Consider the following 25,310-nt stretch of genomic DNA (forward strand, 5'->3'; position numbering starts at 1 on the left):
CTCCCAGCTTTCTCTTGGTGTTTTTATTTCTTAGCCATTTAATCTGCTACCAAAGAATGTATAAGCATCACATTATAGAGCGTGAAACAAGGGGATAGTGAGGGGATTTTCAATACTTCCTTCCACTGAGCTGGAGACTCTCGATGCGGTAACCTTACCTGCCGTTTTGGATCAGGAAATAATGACAGGGGCATTCCATAACTTCCTGAGAAGCTTTAGGCTGTGGTCCAATAGGAGTCCAATAGGAACGACCCCCATGGAGATGAATAGAAGTTACTGTGGTACAGCTTCTGTTTGCTTTAGGCCAGCATGGAGGGTCTTAATGGATTGCGACCATGGTGATGGCTGGGAAGGGCTGTGGCTCAGGGCAAGAGCTTCTGCCTGGCATGCAGAACATCCCAGGTTCAATCCCCAGCACCTCCAGGTACGACTGGGAGGGATTCCCATCTGAAATCCTGGAGAGCCACTGTTAAGGCTGCACTGGTCTTTTAAACAATGTAGATGCATTGGGAAAAGGAGATTGAGCAGGCCAGCAACTAGGAAACTTCACTGCTGCTGCTTGAGGGTCTGGATCTAAAAGATGATATCAATGGGATCAGGTGGTGGAGCTCTGGAGAAATGTCAGAGAGGGTGGCTGCAGCCACTCCCATCAGGCATTGCCTGAGACAGCTGCCTCTCTTTAGGATGAGCCTTGTCTGCCAATCCTATTTACAGAACATGGAATCAGTTTCAGAAAACCTTATTCCTGACCCATGCACATTTATTAAGAGCTGCTTTGAAATCTCACTTGAGTTGGGACGGAATGGCCAGTCCCATTTTTGTTTTATTCCCACCCTTACATCTTCATTTCTGCACCGCTTTGTCATTTAGTTATTTATTTTAATGCCCTGATGAAAACTCAACGGGGCATTTTAAGTGCACATGTAGTATTTTAAATATATATATATATATTTCGTATTTTAAACCCACCCACCCACACTCCTTTGTATACCATTTCGACTAATGGATGCATATCTGTAAGCAATTTATCCTAATAATAAGTATTCCCGTATGTCATTTTCAATCATATAGGCATTTTGATGGAGAACTTTGTATGCTTTCTTTACTTGCAAAATTCAGAGAATGGTGAATTTCAAAAGGTAGTGGTGTTTCGGTTCATGTATTGCATCGGGAGGTGTGGATTAGGGAATTTCGCAGCAAACAATGAACCAAACCAAATTTATCCCTATTGGAGGTTCCAGCACTATCACCTCAGAGTACTCTCCTTCCACCTTGGGTATTTTGGTGCGGGCAGTGTTTGCAATAAATTAAATAAAACATACATTGCCAGTGTCTTATTGCACTTAGAATAATTTAGTAAGATGACCAGGAACATTCCAGTCCACCGGGAAAAAGAACTAGGACTGAACAGTAAACTTTAGAATCTAAAACAAAATAATCTTCATTTCCTGCTTAAATTCCAGTAGGGTGTTGAGTTAAGTGGGATTTGCCTTTTTGGATAAACATGTCTGGTGTGTTTTTGGTTGTTTTATTCCTGTTTTTGTACTTCCGTTTTAATGTTTTTTGGAAGCACTTTGAGTATTTTTTTCTGGAAAAATGTTGTTGTTGTTGTTGTTGTTGTTGTTGTTGTTGTTGAAGTTGGAATGCTGGAGGAGAATGCTCAGGTTGAAAGAGGACAGCCAAAAGTTGATTGATAGTTCCCAAAATGGGATGGATTGGTTCCTCCTTGTTCCTTTCAGTGGCTCTGTATGAAATTGGTGGCTTGACCAGATCTTTCGTACAATAATAAAAAACCATTGGGTTGTATCCAGCAATATTCCTATTCAGAGAAGACCCATTGAAATGAACATACTTGAATACCTTAAGTTCATGAATTTAAATAGGACTTCATTGGCTACAACACTATATATTTGTGTCATGGCAGACACCTCTTCATTACTCTTTCTTGTGTCATGTATTGTGTTGAACTTCCCTGCGGCCCTTCAGGGTAAGCGCCTCTTCCCATTTTACATGTAAAGACCCAATGTGGAAAGTGAATTGCTTTTGCTCAAATTCTAAACAAGGAACCCAATCTGCAGGGTTTTTTAAAATTAAATACACCCATTAATTTAATCCACAAAAATGTAATTTATCGATCTACTTAAGGTTAGCCAAGTGGCCAAATAGCCTTATATTCATTTTATATAATTCATCACTTTCTGTCTGAGATAAATGCAGCGGTAGCTGGTGCTCTCTGGGGCTGGTAGAGTTAGGAACCCCAACTCCTCCCTGTTGAGTTCTCCAAAAACAACCCTGAGATCTAAAAGGAAGAAGCTGACAGCAGGTGTCACCCATCGGACTTGTTGTAAGTTAGCAGGTAGGTAGACCAAGGGATGGCCAAGATCAGGCTGAGGCTGATGGGGCAGTGCCCCCTTTGCCTCGATGAACCAGCCAGGGCCAGATTAAGGCCTTTAGACAGGCATCCCCAACCTGCGGCCCTCCAGATGTTTTGGCCTACAACTCCCCTGATCCCTAGCTAACAGGACCAGTGGTCAGGGATGATGGGAACTGTAGTCCAAAACATCTGGAGGGCCGAAGGTTGGGGATGCCTGCCTTTAGAGGTCCTAAGCACTTAAAAGATTTTGGTGTCCTGATATATATCTAATTCAAAATATAAACAATACTGTATAAACATCCATAGGAGCCAACTCCTAGGAGCCAAGGGGTATTTGGCTCTCCCAATAAAATATGAGGGGGTTGCCCCCAGGTTGATGGGCATTCCCATTCAAATGGTGTACGTGCACAACATCATGTGATCAACTATGTGGGGTGGGGCTTACCTGGCCCCCCAATATTTTATTCAAGTTGACACCCCTGATGACAGCATTACATTTTTATGTATATAGGAAGATGTAGAGTAATTGCTTCCTTACATTACAAAGGTTGATTATTTCCCCCTGAATTAGGTTTTGTTTAGTTTTTGTGTGTACTTCTATAATATGTGATCTTGCCATTCATAGCTGAATCCCATATCCTGAATAAAATACAATCAGATGGAGGGGGGGTGGGGGGGGACAGGGTTTTTTATTTCCCCACATGGAGCTACTGCGATAATTGTAGCTGTGAATTCATTGATAACCACCTCGCCATCAATTCTTTCTGCACACCCCTTCAACCAAGTCCAAAGGAGCTTTCAAAGCATCCTCTGGAATCTTATATCCTGTGATTTGCTAGGGTGTAAAATAAAATCGGAGAGAGGTGCCCCACATTGGTGCTGTTGAGTTTGTGGCTTTCCACCTGTTCAGCATTGACTGTGGTATTCTGGTAGAAAGAGGAAAATGATATCGCTTAAGAGTTCAGGATAATCCATGCATCTAGTTTCAGGAATTAAGGGAAAGATACCCCTGGAAGGAGAAAAGAAACACAAATAATCTCATCCAGCCTTTTGTCAATTGCTGACAGGTTCCCCTCTTCTCTTCAGAATAACAACACAGAAGTGGGTGTGGTTTGGGCAGTTGGGGGCGGGGTAACCTCAAATCCTTTAAGCTGTGTTTGGCATTTTGCAAAACGGAGGTTGATTTGGATTGTGTGTGACAGGTAGTTCCCCCCCCTCCCTTCTTTTCCCTCGACTGTGAAAACCTAACAGGATTTCTCTTTTAAGGAAGTTTGTGACACTGTGGACCAGGTTCCACACATCATGCAGACAAAGGCAAACCCTTGTTTCGCGCTGGACAAATGCTGAACAGGAAGTTCAACAGTGTATCAAGGTGAGAGAGACCTGCCTCCAGATGTTGCTAGACTACAGCCCCCATCATCCCTGATATTGGCTGTCCTAGCTGAGGCTAATAGGAGTTAGAAGAAAAGAGATTCCGAGCAAACACCAGGAAACACATTCTGCCAGTAAGAGCTGTTTGAGAGTGGAACGGTCTCCCTCAGGAGGTTATGGACTCTCCTCCCTTGGAGGTTTTTAAGCAGATGTTGGACGGCCATCTGTCAGGGATGCTTTAGCTGAGATTCCTGCATTGCAGTGGGTTGGACTAGATGACCCTTGGGGGTCCCTTCCAACCCTACGATTCTACGATTCTAGGATTCTAACACACAGAGGGCCCCAGGTTCCCCATCCCTGTTCTACATAGCATCTGCCCTTCCTAGTTCTGCTTCCTTCCTGGTGATAGGGGTCAGCTGCCCTGCAGGGTTTCCATGTGACTTTCAGATATAATATAGTAGAGCTGACAGGTTTTAGAACAGAGTTGCAGCCCACTGATATGTATGCACATGTCTAATGTAGGTCCATCGGTTTCAATAGGTCTACTCTGGTTTGGATTTAGTTGGGTGAAACCCATAATCTGATGGTATGGTTGTTCAGGGGCTTTGTGAGATCAGCAGGCAAGACACCATTGCAGACACGTGCAGAACTGGCCCATGCCTGCAGCCTAACACAGCACAGCACATTCAACTGGTAATGGAAGAGAAAACTGGAGTGTTGTCATGTGACACTAGGTGATAGTAACTAGCAGATTCCGCCCCCTTTCTTTTTTGGCATAACTTGAGCAACCATGGGGACACTAAATTTCAGTGTGGTCCAACAGCTGTTCATTACACACACTGAGATGTCAGAAGGGATGAATGATGAACTAACTTGGTGCCTTCCATAAGTGTAATATGGATTAGCTATGGCTGTGGCATCTGCCCATCAGGACAGCCCAGGACTCAATATATACGGTGCACCACATATGAAGAGTAGGGAACCTCAGGTCCGGGGATCAAGACCCCCACACCTCACCCTTGAAAAGGCCACACCCTTCACCAGCCTCATTTGAACTTTAAACATTGGGGGTTTTTTTGTCCAGTTTGAATGCATTCTTGAACTCTGGTCATATCACTTGCTTGCCTGGTTGGAATACAGAGGGGTGTGTGTGTGTAGATACTTTGTATAGCATTGCACAGGTTAAATTTTGCTCCACCCACTTTTGCCACCCCGGCAGATAGCTCTTGGAACATTGTCCAGAAGGGAGTTGGAATACAGGAATCTGTCTTATGCTGAGTCAGACCATTGTTCCATGTCACTGTATTGTCTACACTCAGTGGCGGCTGGTGGGGTGGAAGGCAAGGAGCCCAACAGTAGGTGGCGCCAGAGCCAATGATAGGAAGAGCTGCAGCCAATGACAGGCAGAGCCAATTAATTCTAGTTTTGTCCCATCCTTTTCCCTGTTGAGTTATGCAATGGCAACACTGATACTAAGGCGGAGGAAGCTGACAGGTAGGGACACCCCCTGGACTTGTTTTAAGTAAGTAAGTAAGTAGGCAGGGGACTGATTGAGGGCAGACTGAAGTTGGTGGGGCAGTGCCCCACTTGCTCTAATGAACCAGCCCTCTCTGTCTACACTGACCAGGAGCAGCAGTCCATGGGGTTCAGGTAGAGGTATCTCTCAGCCATACCTGGAGATGCTGGGGATTGAACCTGGAACCTTCTTCATGCAAAGCAGATGCTCTGCCACTGAGCTATGACTCTTTCCATAAGACATGGGAATGTTCAGCCTTATGCAGGCTGAAAAGGGTCTTCCACTTCTGCCGTAGATAGAAAGCATATAACGTCCTCAGTATGACCCACCTTCTACAGGTCAAGACCAAGTTGGGTTCTTGGAAGTCTCTCTTAGATGGGTTTGAATCTCCCCCTCTTCTTCCCTCTTTCTTCTCCTCTTCCTCCCACCTCCTGCCCTCCCTCTGTAGGCCTTGACAGAGCCGCAAACACTCTTAAATGAGAGATAGTGGCTTCCATCCAATGAAGTAGCCGCTTAATCACCGACCATCGTGGGAAAAGCACAAGATGAGGCCCGAGAAACAGCCCATTGTCTGGGCAAGATTAAAGCTGCAAAGGCCGTATTGTCTAGCCAGCGGATAAATCTTCCTACTGTCACTCAAACACTGAATTAAATTCCCCTTCATTTCTAAAGGGGCTTATCTGTCTTGAATGGGCTGTTACGCCACAAGCGTAAGGGAACATTTTTTTAAGTGAGCTCCTGTCTTGGGCACCTTCACAAATAAGAATGTCGGGGTGGGGGAGAGGAAGGGACGAGGAGTCCTTCTAGATGCCAGCATGGTAGTCTCTGCATGTGCCTTTGGCATGGATCGGAAGGAGGACAGAAAAGGGCCAGTGTGTGCCTGTGTGTATGGTGGTTGCAGCAGCATCCACTGCATAGGAAGCTACCCTATACTGAATCCAGCCATTGGTCCATCTGGTTCAGCATTGCCTACAGTGGCTGCCAGCAGCTCGCCTGTGTTTCAGGTAGGAGGCAATTCCCAGCCCTACATGGCAATGCCAACGATTGAACCTTGGACCGCCTGCCTGCAAAACAAGAGCGCTGCTGCTGAGCTATGGCCATTCCCCAATGATGCGAGCTCTGCTTCAGGCACCTATCGCCATTCATCTGCCTTCATGAGAGGAGCATGAGTGGGGTTCTAGATTGCACATGGGAATTGCAGCTATGTGAGGAATAAACCACAGTTCCCAGGATTCTTTAGGGGGAAGCAATGCACTTTAAATGGATGGTGTGGAGGTGACCCGTGCCTTAATTATTATTTTTGCTAGATATTTCTGTTGCTACTCATTTAGGCCAGGAGTCAATGGGTGCTGACCAGGTGCGTGTGTGTGTGTGTGTGTGTGTGTGTGTGTGTGCGCACACACACACACACACACACACACACACATGCCCATGGGCCCTTGACCTCATTTTTGGCAGTCCTCAAATCCTCTTTAGCTCCCCATTCTTCCATCCCATTAGAATTCCTGTTCATTTCCTACTTATTTCCCCCGGCTTTCTAAAGTGCTTCCTCTTTCTTTCTATGTAGTTTCAGAACAATTGGAAGGGGGAGTATTCTCTTTGATCTTTAAAAATAGCAAAAATAGAAATAAAAATGAAAAAATGCCTGTTTTGGGGTCACTGCCCTGCTCTGCTCTGTAGAGTGTGGAGCCCCAAGTAAAAAAAATAAAATAAAATACCCCAAATGACTTAAGTGATCTTACAGGTCTACGCAGGTCAATTCAGGTAACTGAAGGCATAAATGAAATGGGATATAAATGCAGTCACTAAATTAAGGAAAGCCTGTTGGGTTAGACCAAATATCTATCCAGTCCAGCATCTTGCAACTCAGAGTAGCCAAGCGGATGCCAGGGGGAACTGCACAAGCAGGACTAGAGTGCAACAGCAACTCTCATAAGAACATCAGAAGAACCTCCCGCATCAGGCCAGTGGCCCATCTAATCCAGCATCCCGTTCTCTCAGTGGCCAACCAGATGCCTGTTGGAAACCAGCAAGCATGATTCAAACACGAGAGCCCTCTCTCTTCCTGTGATTTCCAGCAACTGTCCCCCCCCCCCCGGAAGCATTGCTGCGTCCCAACTGTGCAGGCAGAGTATAGCCATCATGGATAGAAGCCATTGATAGCCTTCCCCTCCATGACTGTGTCTAGTCCTCTTACCCATCCAAGCTGGTGTCCACCACTGCCTCCCCACTTGCAGCTCCCAGCAACTGATATTCAGAAGTATATTGCCTCTTAAAGAGGAGGGAGAAGATAGCCATTGTGGCCAGTAGGCACTGAAAGTCTTCCCTTCCATTAATTTCTTCAATTGTTTACCCTCCAAGGCATGGAGGGTGGTGGGCCCAGGTGACAGCATTGTGGCAGAGGGTACAGGAAAATAACATATGCAGAGGGGCTGAGTCTTAACCCAAAGTAATAGCTACACTACAAGTCTTTTGCATGTGTCTGTGGGGATGAGAAAGCAAACACTGCTACCATGCTAGCTAGTCACAATATGGCCATCAGTGGAGCTCTTCTGCTTGGAAAACCTTCTTAAAATGATTAATTCCATTACCACAGTAGTGGATAACCTCAGGCCTGGGGGCCAAATCCAACCATTTTGGCTTCTCTGCCTGGCCCATGGGTCAACTTCAAGTATAACTTGGCTGGCTGCAACCCTATGTCCCCCTGTCTTTTTATTCTGAACTGAGAATTATACAAAGGCAACATCCCTCACCAAATTCTACTTTACAGATATCCACACTGTGGGGCACAGTGGCTATGCACACGAACTGAAGGCCACTGTGCCCCATTGGTCAGCAAGGGGCTCACATCATTTTTTATTTAAGACCATTTCTATACTACTTAATGCATGAAATATATCTGAGTGATGTCCAGCAATTAAAAAAAACAAACACCCAAACACAAATGCAAATAGGTGCAATACTAATAAATGAATACTGATATCTGCACTGTGCTGGAGTACTGATGGTAACCCCTTCATCTCAAAGGGCTCAGTAACCTCTCAACCTCCTGGCTGTTGCCCCCAGGACCTAAACCAGCTCCCATGTCACCCCAAAATTTCTCACAGCAAAGAGCACCCCCTCAACTTGCTGATCTCATCTGGGTCCCTTATTCTGCAGTTTGCTGGTAGGGAACTAGGTCTAATGAAGCTTCCTTAAGATGCCTGCTTAAGATGTCCCATTCCACAATCCATCCACTGCACTCAAGGGCCAGTCCTCCAATGAGGAAGTGTGAATCAGCTACCTTGGGTGGCAGAAACCCCCATGGGTGGTGCCTCCATGGGCTCCAAACTCCCCCCACTGCCTCTGGCACCAGCATTGATACTAATTTCCAGAGAGATCTCTTGGGAACCTGCGTCATCTAGGTAAGGGATGCTTCAGCGGAGGAGGTGTGGGGAACAGCACTTCCTGTTTCACCTCAAACAGTGAAATGGAACATGCCACCCCAGGCTACAGTCCACACCCCTGGGTTTTGTAGGAGCAATTGAAGTGCATCCTGGACATTTTTGGTTTGGGGCAATCAACGTGCATTAAAGTGCTGTGTCCACTTAAAAAAGAAAGAGACTGTCTTTTTGTAGTTAGGAAAGTAACAGCGAAATGCATTGAAACGTGCCGGATGATCAGATGATTAGTGGGAAAACAAACAAATGTCTTGCAAGAAAATGAGGAAGTTTATTGTATAAGAACTGCCCACGGCTAGCAAACAACTCAGAATAAATGCTGAATATGGACTGGACATAATCCATCCTCTTTGTCAACAAATAAGGAGAAATACTCAATAAATAGGTCACTGGGAATCATTGTTATTTTATATTTAAAGGTCTATTCCTTGCAAGAGTTTGCTAATTGACATTCAGGTTAGTGTTCAATATAAGTTTCTCTACGGCACTGAATGTGGGCTTTTTTGTGGGGAAATTCCCAATGAACAGGCTGAGTTTTTTGAAGAGTTTTTGAACAGTGGTGCATCTGCAAATTCTGTTTAAGGCACAGAGAGCTTTCTATGCAGCCTTTGCTATACACCATGCGGAAAATGGTACGGAAGGGATTGTTTAGGCAAGGACACACCTTGGGGGTGTTAGCAATAGGAAACCTGCTGGTTATACTTTTCCTAGGGCTCCAGTGTATTGGATTAAGAGGACTCTGTTTTTTAGGACTTGGTAGATTTTCCGAAGGGTGAAATGGGATTCTTTACATCCTGTAGGAGGGGACCCCTTTGTCGTTGGGGTTTAAGGATCTCCCCCCCCCCCCAAGATCAGCCTTTGTAAAGGTCTCTCCCTTTTAGCAACCCAAACCATTGTTTTTAACAAGTGTGCTTACACCTGTTTAGCAGCTTGGTTTAATTATCTGGAAATAGACTGAAAAGAGCTGGCAGGAAAAAAATAGCCCATTAAAGAATACATTGGTTCTCTCCACCCCAATTCATTCCCCCTCTGCAAGGATTGCCAATGTGAAGCCCTAGAGATGATGCTGGAGCACGTCCCATCTTCCCTGCCCCCTGCTTGATGGCACTGATGGGATATGTAGTTCAGCAACATCTGGAGGTCACCAATTTGATGTTTCAGTGGAAACTGTCTAGAAAGAGGTTTCTCTGTCATCGTCATCCCCTCATTTAAGGCCGTATTTCTTACACCTGCTCATGGATGGATGAGTCTGTCCATTTCAGATTTTCTCATTTTTCCCCACTCTTTAAGTCCATTTCTCCAAATTTCTGCATCACTTTCTGATATATATATATATATATATATATATTAAAAAAGATCTCATGAGAATTTGCCATCATTTTACTGCACATTGAGTCAATCATTGCATGCGATTTTGCCTGATGCACACATATATTCCAGCAATTTCTCCTAATACATTGCATTTTACTACATTAATTCCACTATCACGCACATTTTATGCTCACTGTCCCCCAATAAAGACATTTTTTTGTACACATTATTTTGTCGGCGAACGGCATCACTAAATCCTTGAAAGTGCAGAATTTGAAGGACAGCTGGCTTCCGGGCTGAATATCGTTTTGGGAAATGAATTGGCAAGATTTGCATTAAAGTCACCAGTGCCTCATCTTTAGGGTGGAAGTCAATAGAAAAACATGCATTAAGTCAACACCAAACTTAGCCCTAGCAGGTTGTGGGCTCACACAGAACTGACTAAAAGGCAAGTAAGAGGTGACATGATTTACCGTAAGTTTGTAAAACGATACATTGCATGAATGGAGAGTGTGGACAGAGAAATTTTTTTATCCGCCTCTCGTAACACTAGAATGCACCCAGGGAAACTGGATGTTGGAAGACTGAGGGCAGATAGAAAAAGTCTTCTTAATGCAGCACATAGTTGAAGTGTGGAACTCACTTGTACAAGAGACAGTGATGGCCACCAACTTGGATGGTTTTAAAAGAGGACTGTGCAAATTTTCAGAGGCAGCAATGCATCTGAGAACAGGATGCTAGACTAGCACCGGCCTTTGGCCTGATCCGGCAGGCTTTTCTTATACAGTGGTACCTCGACTTACGAATTTAATCCGTTCCAAATGCACATTCGTAGGTCGAAAAATTCGTAAGTCGAAAAAAGCGATTTCCCCATAGGAATGCATTGGAAACGAAAAATTCGGGAAAATTCGTAAGTCGAGTAAACCGCATCTAAAATTCATAAGTCGAGTAAACCCCATCTAAAACCACCAATGGATGTCCTTCGGATGTCAAAAAAACTGTAGGCGTGCGGGCACTTTTTTCATCCGTAAGTCGAAAAATTCGTATGTCGAGTAATTCGTAAGTTGAGTTACCACTGTATTCTTAGGACTCAACCCCTCACACACACCCTGGTAAAAAAATATAAGCAATATTCATGGCTGCAGTTGTTCACTTGAAATGAACTCAACCAGACTTGCTTTTCATTGGGAATGTATAGGATTGCGCTGGAAATATGTTGTTAACTCCTCTGAGAAAACACACGTTGGCTTTCAAATAAACCACTATATGTTGCGAACGGCAGTTTATCCCTCACAGAGCCACAATTCCCAGCACCCTTCACAAACTACAGCTCCCAGGATTCTTTTTTTTGTTTGTGTGTGTGTGGGTGCACTTTAAATGTGCTTTAAATGTATTGTGTGTGCACATATGAAGTGCAGGTGGCGTTAGATTTTATATATATTACCCGTAAATCATCCTACGTTTCAGACTGACTGGAAAACTTTCTTCCCTCAACTTGAAATAATAAGGTAGTTCCTTTCTATTCTTTTCCCATTCCAAGCAGCTGGGCGAGGCTTGCTTTTGGGTTAAAAATTTGAAATATCTTGGAAGAGGAACAGGAAAACACTAAAAAAAAAAAAACACCATGCCACGCTACTTTTAAAGTCAATTTTATTTAAAAATCAAAGAAGAAGCAAACAACCTGGCAAGCCCACGGGACGTTTATGTCCTGCGGCTTAATGGCAAGAGTCTTTATACATCAAAATGCAGCAGCTTTCAATAACAAAGGATGAAATTCACCAAACAAATTGCCTCTCTCTCCTCATAAGTCGTGCACTCCTATGCCAGAAGGAAAGATGTGTTGATAACATTAAAATCATTTGGTCCTCAATGAACTGTTAATTCCCACCGAGTCTCTGACCTGCTGCGTCTGTAGTGAACAGCATGGTGCGGGGCACAAAATGCTTTGTGATTGGTGTATTTTATTGCACTCCTTCTCTCCCTCTCTTTCCCTCCCTCTCTCTTTTTTTAAAAAAGGGGGTAACAAGCAAATGCCACTGTCAAATTTTTTGGTAGGCAGCTCCAAGAACTGTGAGAAAATTATTCAGGGTGATTTAATGAACATCTTTTAAGAGCAGTAGCATCCCTTGGTGATGTCGGACAAGGTGGCAACATGATGTTGATGTTTAAATGGCTTGTGGGGAGGGGGAAAGGTGGCTAAAGTTGATGCAATTCAAAACAGGGACAAGAGTTGTGCCTCAGTGGCTGCTGTGGAAACACCTTTGTCAAGAAGGCAAACACAGGTCTCGTGTAAAGTGCTTTCTGGGGGTGTGATTCCTGTGACTGGTGGATTAGTGGAAGCTTATCGACCAGGGAAAACTGTTGGTACCTGGATCTGGTGGGGAACCTGGTCAGAGCTGAGGAAGTCACATGGGCAGAGCCTAGGAGGTGGCTGCTTGTGAGGTCCCCAACCTCTTCCCTTGCAAATAGAGAGTGGACACTTCAGCAATGGCTTGGCATCTAAAAACATCTAACTTTGGTTCAGAAGGGCATACCCTCCAACATTTCTCGGATGAAAATAGGGGTGCCCTACTCCTTATGCGTCTGTCTGTCTGTCTGTCTGTCTGTCTGTTTATACCCCACCCATCTGACTGGGTTGCTCTAACCACTCTTGGCGGCTTCCAACATATATAAAAACATAATTAAACATTAAACATTTTCAGACTTCCCTACACAGGGCTGCCCTCAGATGTCTTCTAAAGGTTGTGTAGTTACTTTATCTCCTTAGCTCAGGGGGTCACATAACTCCATACCCTCCAACATTTCCCCGATGAAAATAGAGATGTCCTAAGGAAAAGTGGGACAGTCTGGGATCAAATGAGATGGATAGAAGCAGTTTCTGAGGATTCTTAACAATAGGGTTGTCAACAAGCTGGAACGGAGGCCCGGAACAGACAGGTCTCCTGCCCTTTTAACAGAGATTTGGCATGCAGACATTAGCAGGTGCAACTTTTCATGGTATGAAGCTAAATTGTTATCACCTGCTAATAGTTGCCGGATCAAAGTGCTCCTTTAAAGGTTGGCAAACTCTGCTTATCAGGGAGATGTACTTTAGCAGAGATAGTTGCTGGAAAAAAGGGCAAAGAGGAACACCACTTATAGCCAGTCCTTGGAAAGGTAAGTTTCTGCCCTACAGAATATTCTGTTCTTTGTTTCCCCGAAGAATTAATTGTAGAACAAACACACAGGTGCCAGTCTATTGCTGTTTGCTTATGACCAGGTCTGGGAAGTTTAAATTCACATTTGCAATGGTAGAAATGGTGCCATGCTAAAATCATTCCAGATTAATTAACCTGGAGTGTGTGGCTGCACACCTGAGTTCTTTTCACCTGCCTAGTCACAGAGCAAGGCTCCGTTTATCAGGGAGAACTCCCCATTCCTTGATACTTATCTCTGGAGAGGGGAGAATTGCACTTATTTGGGGTTTTTTTTTGGGGGGGTGACATAGTAGCAAATTTAAGGATTAGTTGCTGACCACTCTTGAATGGGGCTATTCTGCCCAACCTTGCTGTTCTTTCCATGCATTCTGAGAAGCACTTCAGAAATGACCAAAGGGGAGAGAAAATTCTGGTGAAATCCGTGTGTGTGTGTGTGTGTGTGTGTGTGTGTGTGTGTGAAATTCATGCTCCTGCTGCCAGTGCTATCTGATGCCATCCAACTATTCCTGCTTTCCCAACATCATGGAGTTTATCTAGTATAGCAGAGGGTAGGGAATCTCTTTTCCCCTTGGGCCATATCCTTAGATCCTCCATCAGCCAACTTCAGCATCAGATCCATTATCAGCTGATGCCACAATAGTGCCAGGTGATTGGCAGGCAGGTTGTCCCACCCACCTCTCAGCGTTGGCCTGTGTGGAAGGGAAACCGCTGCACCAAGCAAGCTTCAGTACTCCACCCCATCAGCTGATGGGTGGAGGGTTCAATCCTGCTTTGTGTAGGCACAGGGAACTCGTATGGCTGAGCCTGAGCAGGACTGAACTCTTCCATCAGCTGACATCTACTGATAGACAGGTGAGTGTGGTTTGGGAAAAATAGTCTCCCTGGCCAAATTGGAACCTCTGGTGGGCCAGTGTTTTGGCCCGTGGGCTGATGGGGGCATGGTAGTTCCCCACCCTTGTAGCATAGCATCCTATTTCCAAAGGAAAGACAGGTAGGTACCTTTGGGAAACGTTCAGAACAGCATATGTGGTGTAGTGGTTAGGGTGTTGGAACAGGACCTGGGAGACCAGGGTTCAAATCCCCACTAACTTGGTGACCTTGAGCCAGTCACCGTCTCTTAGCCTAGCCTACCTCACAGGGTTGTTGTGTAGATAAAAAAGGGAAGGGAAATACCATGTATGCTACCTTGAGCTCCTTGGAAGAAAGGTGGCATAGACCCCAGGTAGATAAACAAGGTAGATCAACTGTCCCATCGGTTTGTCCCCTAGGCAACTTCTTTCCAGGGTTATGCTGCTTTCCAATATGGAGGCACCTTTTAACTTTTTTTTTTTGGCTTCTAATTGTTCTCTCTTCCATGGTGTGTCTTAACAGAGCAACCCTGTGTGTGTCTGCTTGGAAGCAAGTTCGGTGACACTTATTGCTGGGGATGTGGGTAGAGGATCCCTGCTGAATCCACACTTGTGACTGTCATCTTAAACTTCCCTTTCAACTTCAAACTCGGAGGAGGAGGAGGAGGAGGAAAACCCCATCACCAAATCTAGATCCAAAGCTCTTTACTCAAGTTAGAGAATTTGAGTTGGACCCCCAAAGGATTAACAAACAAACTGCTTTTGAGCTGCTTTGTTCCCCGGTGATCTAATCAGATGTTAACCTGAAGTTTATATCCAAGCAATCCTTGCCTTATGATAGTGATTAGACTAACCCTCCGAATGAATAGACCACAAAAAGATCCCTATGGTAACCCCTCACATTGCATTCCTCAGGCGGGCTCTGCCTACTCTCTCTAATGACATTCTTAACTCGTCTAACAAACGGCATGCTAATTAGCTGCTTAACCAGCCACAGCTCCTTATTAGCAGGGTGGGGGAGCCTTGAATGGGGTGACATGGGGAGAGGGGGAATATGCACATCGCTTTTTTTGGAGCGGGGGGGGGGGGGAGAGCCCTGAAATAATATTCATAACAATAAAAAGGTTGATTTGCCCAAGATGGATGGTGTTTCGTAATTACACTTGACATTTCCTTCCACTTCTTCTTCATTTTTGAATCCCGGTAGGATGCAAAACTGTCAGGGTTTTTGGAGGGGGCAGGCAAGAAAACTTGGCTCGAGAGAAGTCAAGTCTGTTTCAGAGTGATGGGTTGTGGCCAATGATAGTTATACTAGGAGTAGACCCATCTACGTGAATGGCCAGGGGTTTGACTTGCTCAAGGCTGCCATTACACCCAGGTACATCATCTAAAAGCAAAGACAGCATGTTGTCTTGCTTTGGTGCCATTGTTGTTTTTTACTGTGTGCTTGTTTAACCAACCAATTAATCAACTAAAATCCACACACTTAATCAACTGAGATTTCTTTAATCAGGTGACTGGCCTGAGCCAAAATGACCATTAACTTCGTTGACTTCTTAAAAGGTTAAGAAGGTTGCGCAGTCACAGGGAGGTTTTTGGCCCTCCAGATGTTGCAGAACCAACCCATATTAGCAAGCACAGCCAATGGACAGCAATGTTGGAGTTCAACAACAGCTGGAGGGCCAAAGGTTTCCTGCATCTGCTGTGGTGGTTAGTATACTTGACTTGGACCTGGGAGGTTAGTTTTCAAATCCCTACTCATCCACAAAGCTCACTGGGTGACCTTTAGGCCAGTCTCCTACCCTAGCCTACCTCACAGGGTCGTTGTGAGAGTAAAATGTGGGGGGAGAGAAGCATGTAAACCACCTTATAAACATAACTAAAAAACAAAATTCACAGCACTATTGCAATAGCAAAAGGGAACCAGCATGTACAACAAAGGGGGAAGCTTTTCGTTGCTTGAGGGCAGCATGCTGGCTCTGGATAGGGAAAAAGCTAGGGGGGAGCAGGGGGAAGGCAACTTTTCTCCCCCCTTCTTTCTTCCCATCCAGTTGATATGTAAGCAGAGGGCAGGTCACTTGTGCCAGATGTCTGAACTGAATGATAGCAGGTAGGGATTGAAAGGTTTGTCCATTTCTCCTTGTTCCTCAATTTTCCAACTTGAACTCCAGTTCTCCATGTTTCTGCATGAGTTCGCATTAAAAAGGCCCCACGAAATTTGCCATCAATCAGGTGAAGATTTATCCGAATATGCCTGTTTTCAGATTTGCAATTTTGCCTACTCCTACCCACCTTTGCACACATTTTTGCTTTGTAGAACATGCCTTTTTGGATTGTTGTTTTCACCAATGAATGCATTCTTAATGTGTGCTTATCTTGTATGCAAGCATTGTTTGGCTGGGGAACCACATTGCAAAATTCAGGGGACAGCTGCATTTTGTTTTGCTTCTTGTATTGGAAACTGCAGGTTAGGAAGGTTGGCATTAAAAACCAATGGAAACTTCTCCTGTCTCTCTACATGCAGAGGACTTTCGCAATGAGGCCAGGGGCTGCATGCCTACCGGTGCTATAGAGGCAGTTAACCTCTGAATATTTGGACAATCAAGGGAGAGCCGTTTGGGGAAAGGGATGTAGCTCATTGTTAGAGACTTGCATGCTGAAGGTCCCAGGTTCAATCCCCAGCATCTCCAGGTAGGGTTGGTATACATTCCCTGCCTGAAAACCCAGAGAGCCTAGGCAATACTGACCTAGACGGACCAGTGAGACTGATTCAGTATAAGGCAGCTTCCTATATACCTGTATCCTTTGTGCAGGTGAATTTTCCAGCAGCATCTGATTGGCTGCTTTGGAAACCAAATGCTGAGCTAGATAGACCTTTCTCTAATTTAGGAAGGTGATAAAAAATCTGGAGAGAGAGACTCTGAAGATGCTGAAATGCTCTTATGCATTTGATAATACTATCTGAATTTTAGCTGATGCAGCCCCAATTTATTTAACCAATTTGCCAACATCTGTAAACTGAACTGGTGCAGCATTTCATAGGAGAAGGGGCTGAGATATAGAGAAGGGAGAGGAATTCAACTTCCTTGCATTTTAATGAGAAACTACCAAATTCACACTTTTTGAACCGATATGGGAAGCAAAGCACAACCATTGTTTGAAATCCACACTTCTCCAAATGTTGTGAGGTTGTTCTCCAATCAAGCAGCATGTTCAAAAATACATATATTGGGGTGGGGGGTGGGGTGGCCATAAGAATGGCATTCGCTAGTGAAAGTAGCATACAAAAATTCATTACATTAGGGGAAATTCCTTGCAAAAAAAATACGTGCATATTAATCCAAACTGCGTGTGGTCCTTGGGAGAAATTCACACTGAAATGCCGGCAAGTTTTCATAAGACTATTTTAAAATGGCAAATTGCTGCAAAACTGTGGAGAACAGAATTTAAGATCGGGGAAATGGGATTCGCCCATCGCTAGTAGAGCCTTGCATGCAGCAGGTCCCAGGTTCAATTCCAGACATCTCCAGATAGGCCCTTGAAGCTGTTCTCTGCCTTAAACCCTGGAGAACTGCTGCCAGTCAGTGTGGACATTACTGAGCTGGAAAGACCAGCAGTATCTTCCAACTTAGTTACTGCCAGTCAGAAGATACTGTACTAGATGAGATAGACCACTTCTTTGACCCAGTGCAGGGGGAGGGGGAAAGCTTTATATGGATGATGTGGTGTCTCTGGGAAGGTTATGCCAGCTTGAACTAAGAGACCATGATGGTGGGGACATGAGGCTCTGCAAGGGCTTCCCTTCAAGGAGAAGCCTTGCCACCTTGCTTGGGGTGGGGAGATGAAGATTCGGCAAAGGAGAAGCCTTTGCCCAATCTCTGCTTTCCCACCCCTGGAAAGCCTCACTCATGGGCAGCCCCAAACAGGAAGTGCTGCTGTGCTCTGCCACTCTGCTCATCCATGGCACCTCCTTCCTCTGATGTTGGGCTGCTGCTGCTGCTGCTGTAGCGCCAATTTTGGGTGAGATCAGATCTCACTGAAACCTTGGGAGATCTTGGTGGGAGTTGGTGTCAATTCTGGCACCGGTTCTCAGGCAGTGGTGGTGGAGGAGGCTGTGGGGGAGCTGGGGCACCCAAAGGAGTGCCACCTTCATGGGCTTCCACCACATGAAGCAACTGCCTCTACACCACTGCACCTGCCCTGCCTTGGAGGAAGGATAGGATAGACATGTCAGAAATATTACCTGGTGTTGGCCCCCCACCAGTCTTTGGAAGAAGAAACACTACTCTTACTCACATAAGGAAGGGTCCTCTCTACAGAGAAGGTCTCTGCAGAAGCTCCAAGAGCCAACCCCAGGCGTCTCCAGGTAGGGCTGCGAGTGTGCAAAACCCAATAGAGCTGCTGCTACCCAATGTAAGTCAGATGGACCGATGTGTGAGAAAGCTTCCTGTGTTCCTTTGCTTCCACTTGGACATTTTGATCATCTGGTCAAGTTTAGGCCGCTCATCACAGCGAAGGCCCTGCACAAAGGCCTCCACAAGGATGTAACAGTCCTTTCCGCGCTGCTGCTACTGCTGCTGACCTCCTAATATGCTTACTGCTTGAATTGGTAGAGAATGTTTTTGATTCATTCAGGTGCTAAGATGCTTTGTATTTAACTCCCCCCATACACACTTTCAGTCCAGAGCAGGTCCCAGTTTTGAGGTCTCTGTTTTTAGTGAAATCAGGATTTTACTCATCCCATCTGTTCCCTTCTCTTGGAGAACTGAGAGAAGTATATGTCGGGTAGTCATTTCTTTTTTAATTTCCCAAGAGACTTGTAGATAGGATTTTCAAAAAGGGGGGGGGGAGTACTTGTTGGGGGTGGAGCCATCTAGGTCAGAGGGAGGAGCCTGGAGCCAGGTCAGAGTTCAGCAATTGTCAGGCTCTGGGGCTGTTCATGCTGTTCATGGTTGCTATATAAGAAAAGTATTCTGTTTTATGTGACAGGTAGGTAGCTGTCTTGGTCTGCCATAGTCAAAACAAAATATAAAAATATAAAAATTCCTTCCAGTAGCACCTTAGAGACCATCTAAGTTTGTTCTTGGTATGAGCTTTCATGTGCATGCACACTTCTTCAGATACACTGAAATGGAAGTCACCAGACCAGACCAGACTCCCTCACTATATTTAAGGGTCTGGTGACTTCCGTTTCAGTGTATCTGAAGAAGTGTGCATGCACATGAAAGCTCATACCAAGAACAAACTTATTTGGTCTCTGAGGTGCTACTGGAAGGAATTTATTATTATTATTTTTTATTCTGTTTTATGTGGACTCTCCTTCATTGGAGGTTTTGAAGCAGAGCTTGGATAGCCATCTCTCTGGAATTCTTTAGCTGTGATTCCTGCATTGCAGGGGGTTGGGCTAGATGACCCTTGGGGTCCATTCCAACTCTACATTTCTATGGTTCTGTGTTGCACAGCAACAAAGGAAGAGCGCATAACCATTATTACCTCTTTCTCTTTTGAGCGCTAACCCCAAAAGCAAAGCAAATATAAATTTCCAGACCTTTTACTTCCCCCCGGTGGTTTACAATACAGTGGTACTTCGGTTTATGAACTTAATCTGTTCCGGAAGTCCGTTCTTAAACCAAAACCATTCATAAATCGAGGCACGCTTTCCCTAATGAGACCTCCTGCCACCGGTGCCCTTCCACCATTCGGATTCCGTTATTAGACTGAGGTGATGTTCTCTAACCGGGACACTATTTCTGGTTTTGGGGAGTTTGTAAACAGAATCGTTCTTAAACCGGACTGTTCTTAAACTGAGGTACCACTGTACTCTGTAGGGCAGGGTTGCCAACTAACCCAAGGAAAACCAGCCTATTCTGTTCTTCTGCATTTAACAACAGCTTAGTGGGCTATCGCAGCAGCATGTGGATAAGCATTATGACTTTGCTAATGCCTGCATCTCACAGCTGCACTCGTCAGTTAAGAAGGTTGGCTACAGTATAAATGTGTGTTGTTGATTTTTTTTTAAATGACAACAGAATATTGGCTCATCTCCACTTTGCAGATGAAGTTTTTCCCATGAGGGCAGATGTGTGTGAGAGCTGCACAGGTTGTTGTTAAGGGTAGGGTAGCCAGACTCACAGGAAGAAGGGACTCCTATATTTTAAATACTTCCATAGGAATCAAAGTTTCAGCTGATACAGCTTCTAGTTTTAAAACATTTAATGTTTTACCTTTTAAAAAAAGCGATCGGTCCTTTCACTGCCTTTACCACACTGGTTGCCTCTAAGAAAAGAAAAGAAAAAAAGAATTGTCCAGAACTTCAGCAAGTGAAGCTACTCACTTTAAAACAGTTGTTTCGCTTTTATTTTTAAAAAAACAAAAAACTGATTGGTGCTTTCACCTTCCTAATTTATTTGCACTCTCTCTCTCTTTAAAAAAACGCAAGCTAAGATAATAAGAGCGGATGTGTATGATATATTTCTCAGTCAGAGTTTTTCTTTGGGGGGGGGAAGTGCTCATCCCTAGCGAAACCAAATCTTCAGGACGCAAGCCAAGCAACAGATATATTTAGCATGACATAAATCGGGGGGAGAAAGAAAAGAGAAAAATAATACACTCTGTTCACTACCCAAATATGTATTCCTCATTTAATCACTCCTTGGCTAATTGTCTGGCAGGGACCCTGCACTAATAGTCTGTGGTTCACGAAGAGTTTTCCCCCCAGGGAACAAAGAACACTGGCCACTTACAAGGTTATTAAAAGATGTTTGACTTCTTGAAACTTTGCAAAAGCAAAGCGTTTAAACATCTGTCAAGAGAGCTGTTGTGAACTCAGCTTTGCCCCTCACGAAGGAGGGAATGAATATGCAATTGAAGAAAATGGATTTTTTTTTAAAAAAAAATTGATTGAAACATATGTGTTGGTTGTTGGTTCTACAAATGGGGGGCAGGGGAGCATAAGAACGGCTTGCAGGATCAGGCCTAAGGTCCATTTAGTGGAATACTCTCTTCTAACAGTGGCCAGCTAGATGCCTTTGAGAAGCCCCCAAGCAGGACCAGAGTGCAATTGCAGCCTTGCTACCTCCGATTTCCCCCTTGCTAGCAACCCCACGTGGGGAGAGCACTGCAGCGTTTGGGTCTTGTTTATGGCAGAGGCATCTGGCTGTCCATGGTGAGGACAGCATGCTGGACTTATATGGCAATTCTTACGTTAATATAAGATGCCTTGGAGGCAGTGCAGGATTCAATTCCTGCATTGCAGGGGGTTGGACTAGATGACCCTTGGGTCCCTTGCAACTCTACAATTCTATGATTCTAAGCCCTGCGGAGGCCCCATGGCTGCTGCCCTCAGAAATAGTCTCCGAATATGCTCTTGATTTTACCGACCAACAATTTTAACAAACCAATTTTATATCAAGATCATATCATTATTATTATTTTATCCATTGTCGTGGGGCCCATAGGTAATCCGGCACTGCTTGGAGGTGACCTCCACATGCTGTCTAACCCACTAGGCATCGGCCTCTGTGAAATAAGTGGGATGCTTTCCTGTTCAATTTCATTGGAGAGCTCTATTTGATTAGTCCCTGTTCCAAATAAAATGATGATGGTGACGAAGTGATGGAAGTTCCTAATTTATTGGAATAGGAACTTAAGAGAGGCTTGTTAAGAGTCATGCGGTCTGAGCTTAGAGCAACCTGTTTAGACCTCACACATTGTGCTTCTCAGGTAGACTGGAGAACAAAGGCTTCATGACCTAGTTCCTCCCCAAGGTGCGCTAAGCCTGGCAGGACAGCTTACTCTATGGTATTAACCCCTTCATGTATGAATTAGACCAGGCATAGGCAAACTCGGCCCTCCAGATGTTTTGGGACTACAACTCCCATGATCCCTAGCTAATAGGACCAGTGGTCAGGGATGATGGGAATTGTAGTCCCAAAACATCTGGAGGGCCGAGTTTGCCTATGCCTGAATTAGACTTAATCATGTTGGTTATCTGAGGCTGGATATCCCACATAGACCTCTCTTTCTGGCCCACCAGACTCTTCCTCCCTATCCCCAATTCACAATCTCCTTGAGTGTTTCTTGCCCAGTTGGAATGTGTCCTTGAACTCTGGTAATGTGAATAGAGGATACAGAAGGGGTGCGGGTTTGTGGGTGTATGTGTGCAAAAGCTAGCCTGCTGGAAAAAAGGTAAACCTGCATTCATTTCTCTGCCAACTTTTAGCTCTGACCATTTTCACCACTGGCATATGGTCCTTGAGCTGCCAAAGTCTCTCCCCCCCCCCCCCGATCTAGGTCCAGAGGAAGGGCTTAAGTGCTGGTCAACTCTTGTTAGGGGGCGTATATTGAGAGCACATCTTCCCTGGTGAATCACTTCCTGGTTTGTGTTTCTCAAAGCCCAGCGTCCCTAAAACTTTGTCCTGTTGAAGCATCTTCCTGGCTTGCTCAGTTGTGTGAACCAGGTTGGGGGGGTGGGGGAGAGAAGGCAGGGAGAATGTGGAAAACGCAACTTGGGAGGCCCTCTGTGAAGGCATCTTATTATCCTACCCCAGATGGCACCAGCTGTACTCTTGGGCTAACACTCGGTGACTGGAGCTTGCGCCAAATATGTGTAGGAGTGAGTGGGCCGTGCATGCAAGGCTCCTTAAATCTTTATATTTAACAATTAAACAATACAGAATGAACCTCATGGCAAAGCTAAACAGGAGCCTCCCTGGGTACAGACAGGACAGAGACACACGGATATTAATACACACACACACGTATATTTTTGGCGTGCAAATGGATTTCTGGCCTTTTTAATGTTTTGCCCGTTGCTAATTCTCAGTTATGCTAATGGGGAAGGGGACGCAGACAGGCCCGGATTCTGAGGAGGCTAAAGGCTGCCCTACTGATATCATGTAAATGCGAGGGAAGAGGGTGGAGGTTAGGGTCAGTGGCTAGCCTTGTAAACACCACCTGATCTGGAAGGACATGGAGCTCGGCTCTATTCAGGTATTCGGGCCTTTGTCTGCTGATATAACACTTGCCTGTCAGCCCCGCGGTCAGAGGTTTAATCTTTTCTTCTTCTCGGGCTGAAAAGGTCCCAGCGCCACATCGGGACGACACACTGGCTTCTCATTCTCCTTCCCTCTGGAACGCAATCACCGGACAACTCGGCTATAATTCACTCCCTGGCCAGCCCTTTGAAAAGGTGGGCTGCCTCAGCACTGTTAGCCCAGCAAGATAAATCGTGTAGTCGAAATTAACTTCCATTGAAAGGAAGGGGTGGATAAAATGCCGGCTGGTCAGGCGGAGCTTGCTAAAGAAAAGATGACTAGAGTTGATAAATGTCACGGTGGATAATTTGGGGGCTGCGATTAAGATCTTATCTAGGTAGGAAGTAAATAGAAAAGACGTAATAATTATATATATATATATATATATATATATATATATATATATATATATCCTGCCCAGGGAATCTGGGCTTTATGAACTTGTGATTTTTTTTTTCTCTTTCGCCTCCTTAAAATAAAATAAAATATGCCCCAAATATTTATTATTATTTTTGATGGATAAAAAAGTGCCCCAAAGGATATATATATGATGTATTCTGAATTTCACCTTGAGAAAAATAGCACACACGACCTCTCATTTTGAGTAGCAAAGAGAGTATTTCTTTTCTTTTCTTTTTTTTCCTTTTTAAAAAGGGATTATAGGTTGTATCCAATGCTGGACAAGCTGAAATTAATGAACACGGCTCACTTGGGTCCATTCACTTCAATGGATGTACTCTGAGTCAAAGTTAGTTAGACACGGCCCTTACTATATGGCCCAAAAAATGGAATTCCGTACCGATGTGGCATATTGATTGATGAGAATTCCTGAGTTGCAGTCGTGTGTGTGTGTTTTTTTTTTAAAGAATTGGCTTTGCTGCCGCAAAGTTTTCTGCAAATAAAACGTAACCTTATCCCTTCTACATAAAGAAAAGAACATGGTGTCCTGTATGAAGACTAACCATACTCATGGAAAAGGGATACATTCATTCCTCTCTCTCTCTCTCTCTCTCTCTCTCTTTATTGTTGCAAGCAAACTGCTTTTACTTTTGTTTGGGGTTAAGGAGATATTGCAACCCATTCCGTCTTGCAAGAAACCCGCAGAGCAGGCCAACTCGAAAACTTGGTTAACATCTGTGTGGTTGAAATGACCAAGATCTGGAGTCCGGTGTGAATTTTCCATTGCGAGTAACTCCCACCCACCCCCTTTTGTCCTCCCCCCCTCCCCACTCACTCCTGGTTTGCTGACGGAGCCCTGCATACGACACAAAATGAGTGCAGACAATCCTTAACAGCTGTACAGCTGTTTTCCGTGTATAGACTTCTGTTAGTTAATGAGAGTGTTTAAAATTTTATTGGGGAGTGTATCCTGTGATGTATTACCTCCCTAATCCAAACCTCTCTGTGATATTGAACAGCCAGAGGTCTTCGGCACCCCATCACGTTTGCCCTGAACGATCCGATTTCTTGGGCTTTCCTGCAGCCACTTCTCACAGTAAACGGCAGGCCCTGCTGCGGCATCTCATAAGTGCATTTCTGTGACCCACAGGACCAGCTTCTCAGTTCTTTTTGATAGTCCGTTCTAGGGAGGATGCCTGCTGTTAGGATGGGGGAAATTAGGCTTAACTGATTTATAATATTATTTGGACTTTGTATTCTGGTCCTCAAAATTGCCGGCCTTTCTGGGACTCTGGGCACATTTGCAAACCAGAGAATCATAGAATTGTACCGTTGGAAGCGCTCACTGGAAGGACTGATCCTGAAGCTGAGGCTCCAATACTTTGGCCACCTCATGAGAAGAGAATACTCCCTGGAAAAGACCCTGATACTGGGAAAGATTGAGGGCACAAGGAGAATGGGACGACAGAAGACGAGATGGTTGGACGGTGTTCTCGAGGCTACCAACATGAGTCTGACCAAACTGCGGGAGGCAGTGGAAGACAGGGGTGCCTGGCGTGCTCTGGTCCATGGGGTCATGAAGAGTCAGACACAACTGAATGACTGAACGACTGAACAACAACAACCACCGTTGGAAGGGAATCGTTCTCATTTCTGCAATTCCACCCATTTATTGAGAGGGGAAATTTGCTACACCCCTCCTAACCTCCCCTCTCCCTGTAGAAGAACGTTACAGCACAAGGGTGATGTTGCCTAATGGGGACAGGCTCCTTAAGCATGCTCTTCCTCACACTTTCCCTGAGTGGCATTTTTTTTTGGG

At 44.9% G+C, this 25,310-nt stretch overlaps 1 protein-coding gene across 10 annotated transcripts in view; it reads left to right on the forward strand.

Moving 5' to 3' along the window:
- The window catches only part of PRDM16 (PR/SET domain 16), a 433,577-nt gene that overhangs the window by 36,691 nt on the left and 371,576 nt on the right, over positions 1–25,310 (forward strand). For 3 of the 10 annotated variants that reach the window (XM_033156408.1, XM_033156412.1, XM_033156411.1), the window contains exon 1: positions 12,971–13,168. The exons of 2 other annotated variants lie outside the window; for them this stretch is intronic. In XM_033156408.1, coding sequence (XP_033012299.1) covers positions 12,979–13,168 — 190 coding nt within the window. In that variant the 5' untranslated portion in view covers positions 12,971–12,978. Of the gene's footprint in view, positions 1–12,969; positions 13,169–25,310 lie in introns of those variants that run through there. 5 more of the 10 variants (XM_033156418.1, XM_033156410.1, XM_033156413.1 and 2 more) reach the window with 3 other exon arrangements.

Source organism: Lacerta agilis, chromosome 8, assembly GCF_009819535.1.
Source record: "Lacerta agilis isolate rLacAgi1 chromosome 8, rLacAgi1.pri, whole genome shotgun sequence".
Classification (NCBI taxonomy): Eukaryota; Metazoa; Chordata; class Lepidosauria; order Squamata; family Lacertidae; genus Lacerta; species Lacerta agilis.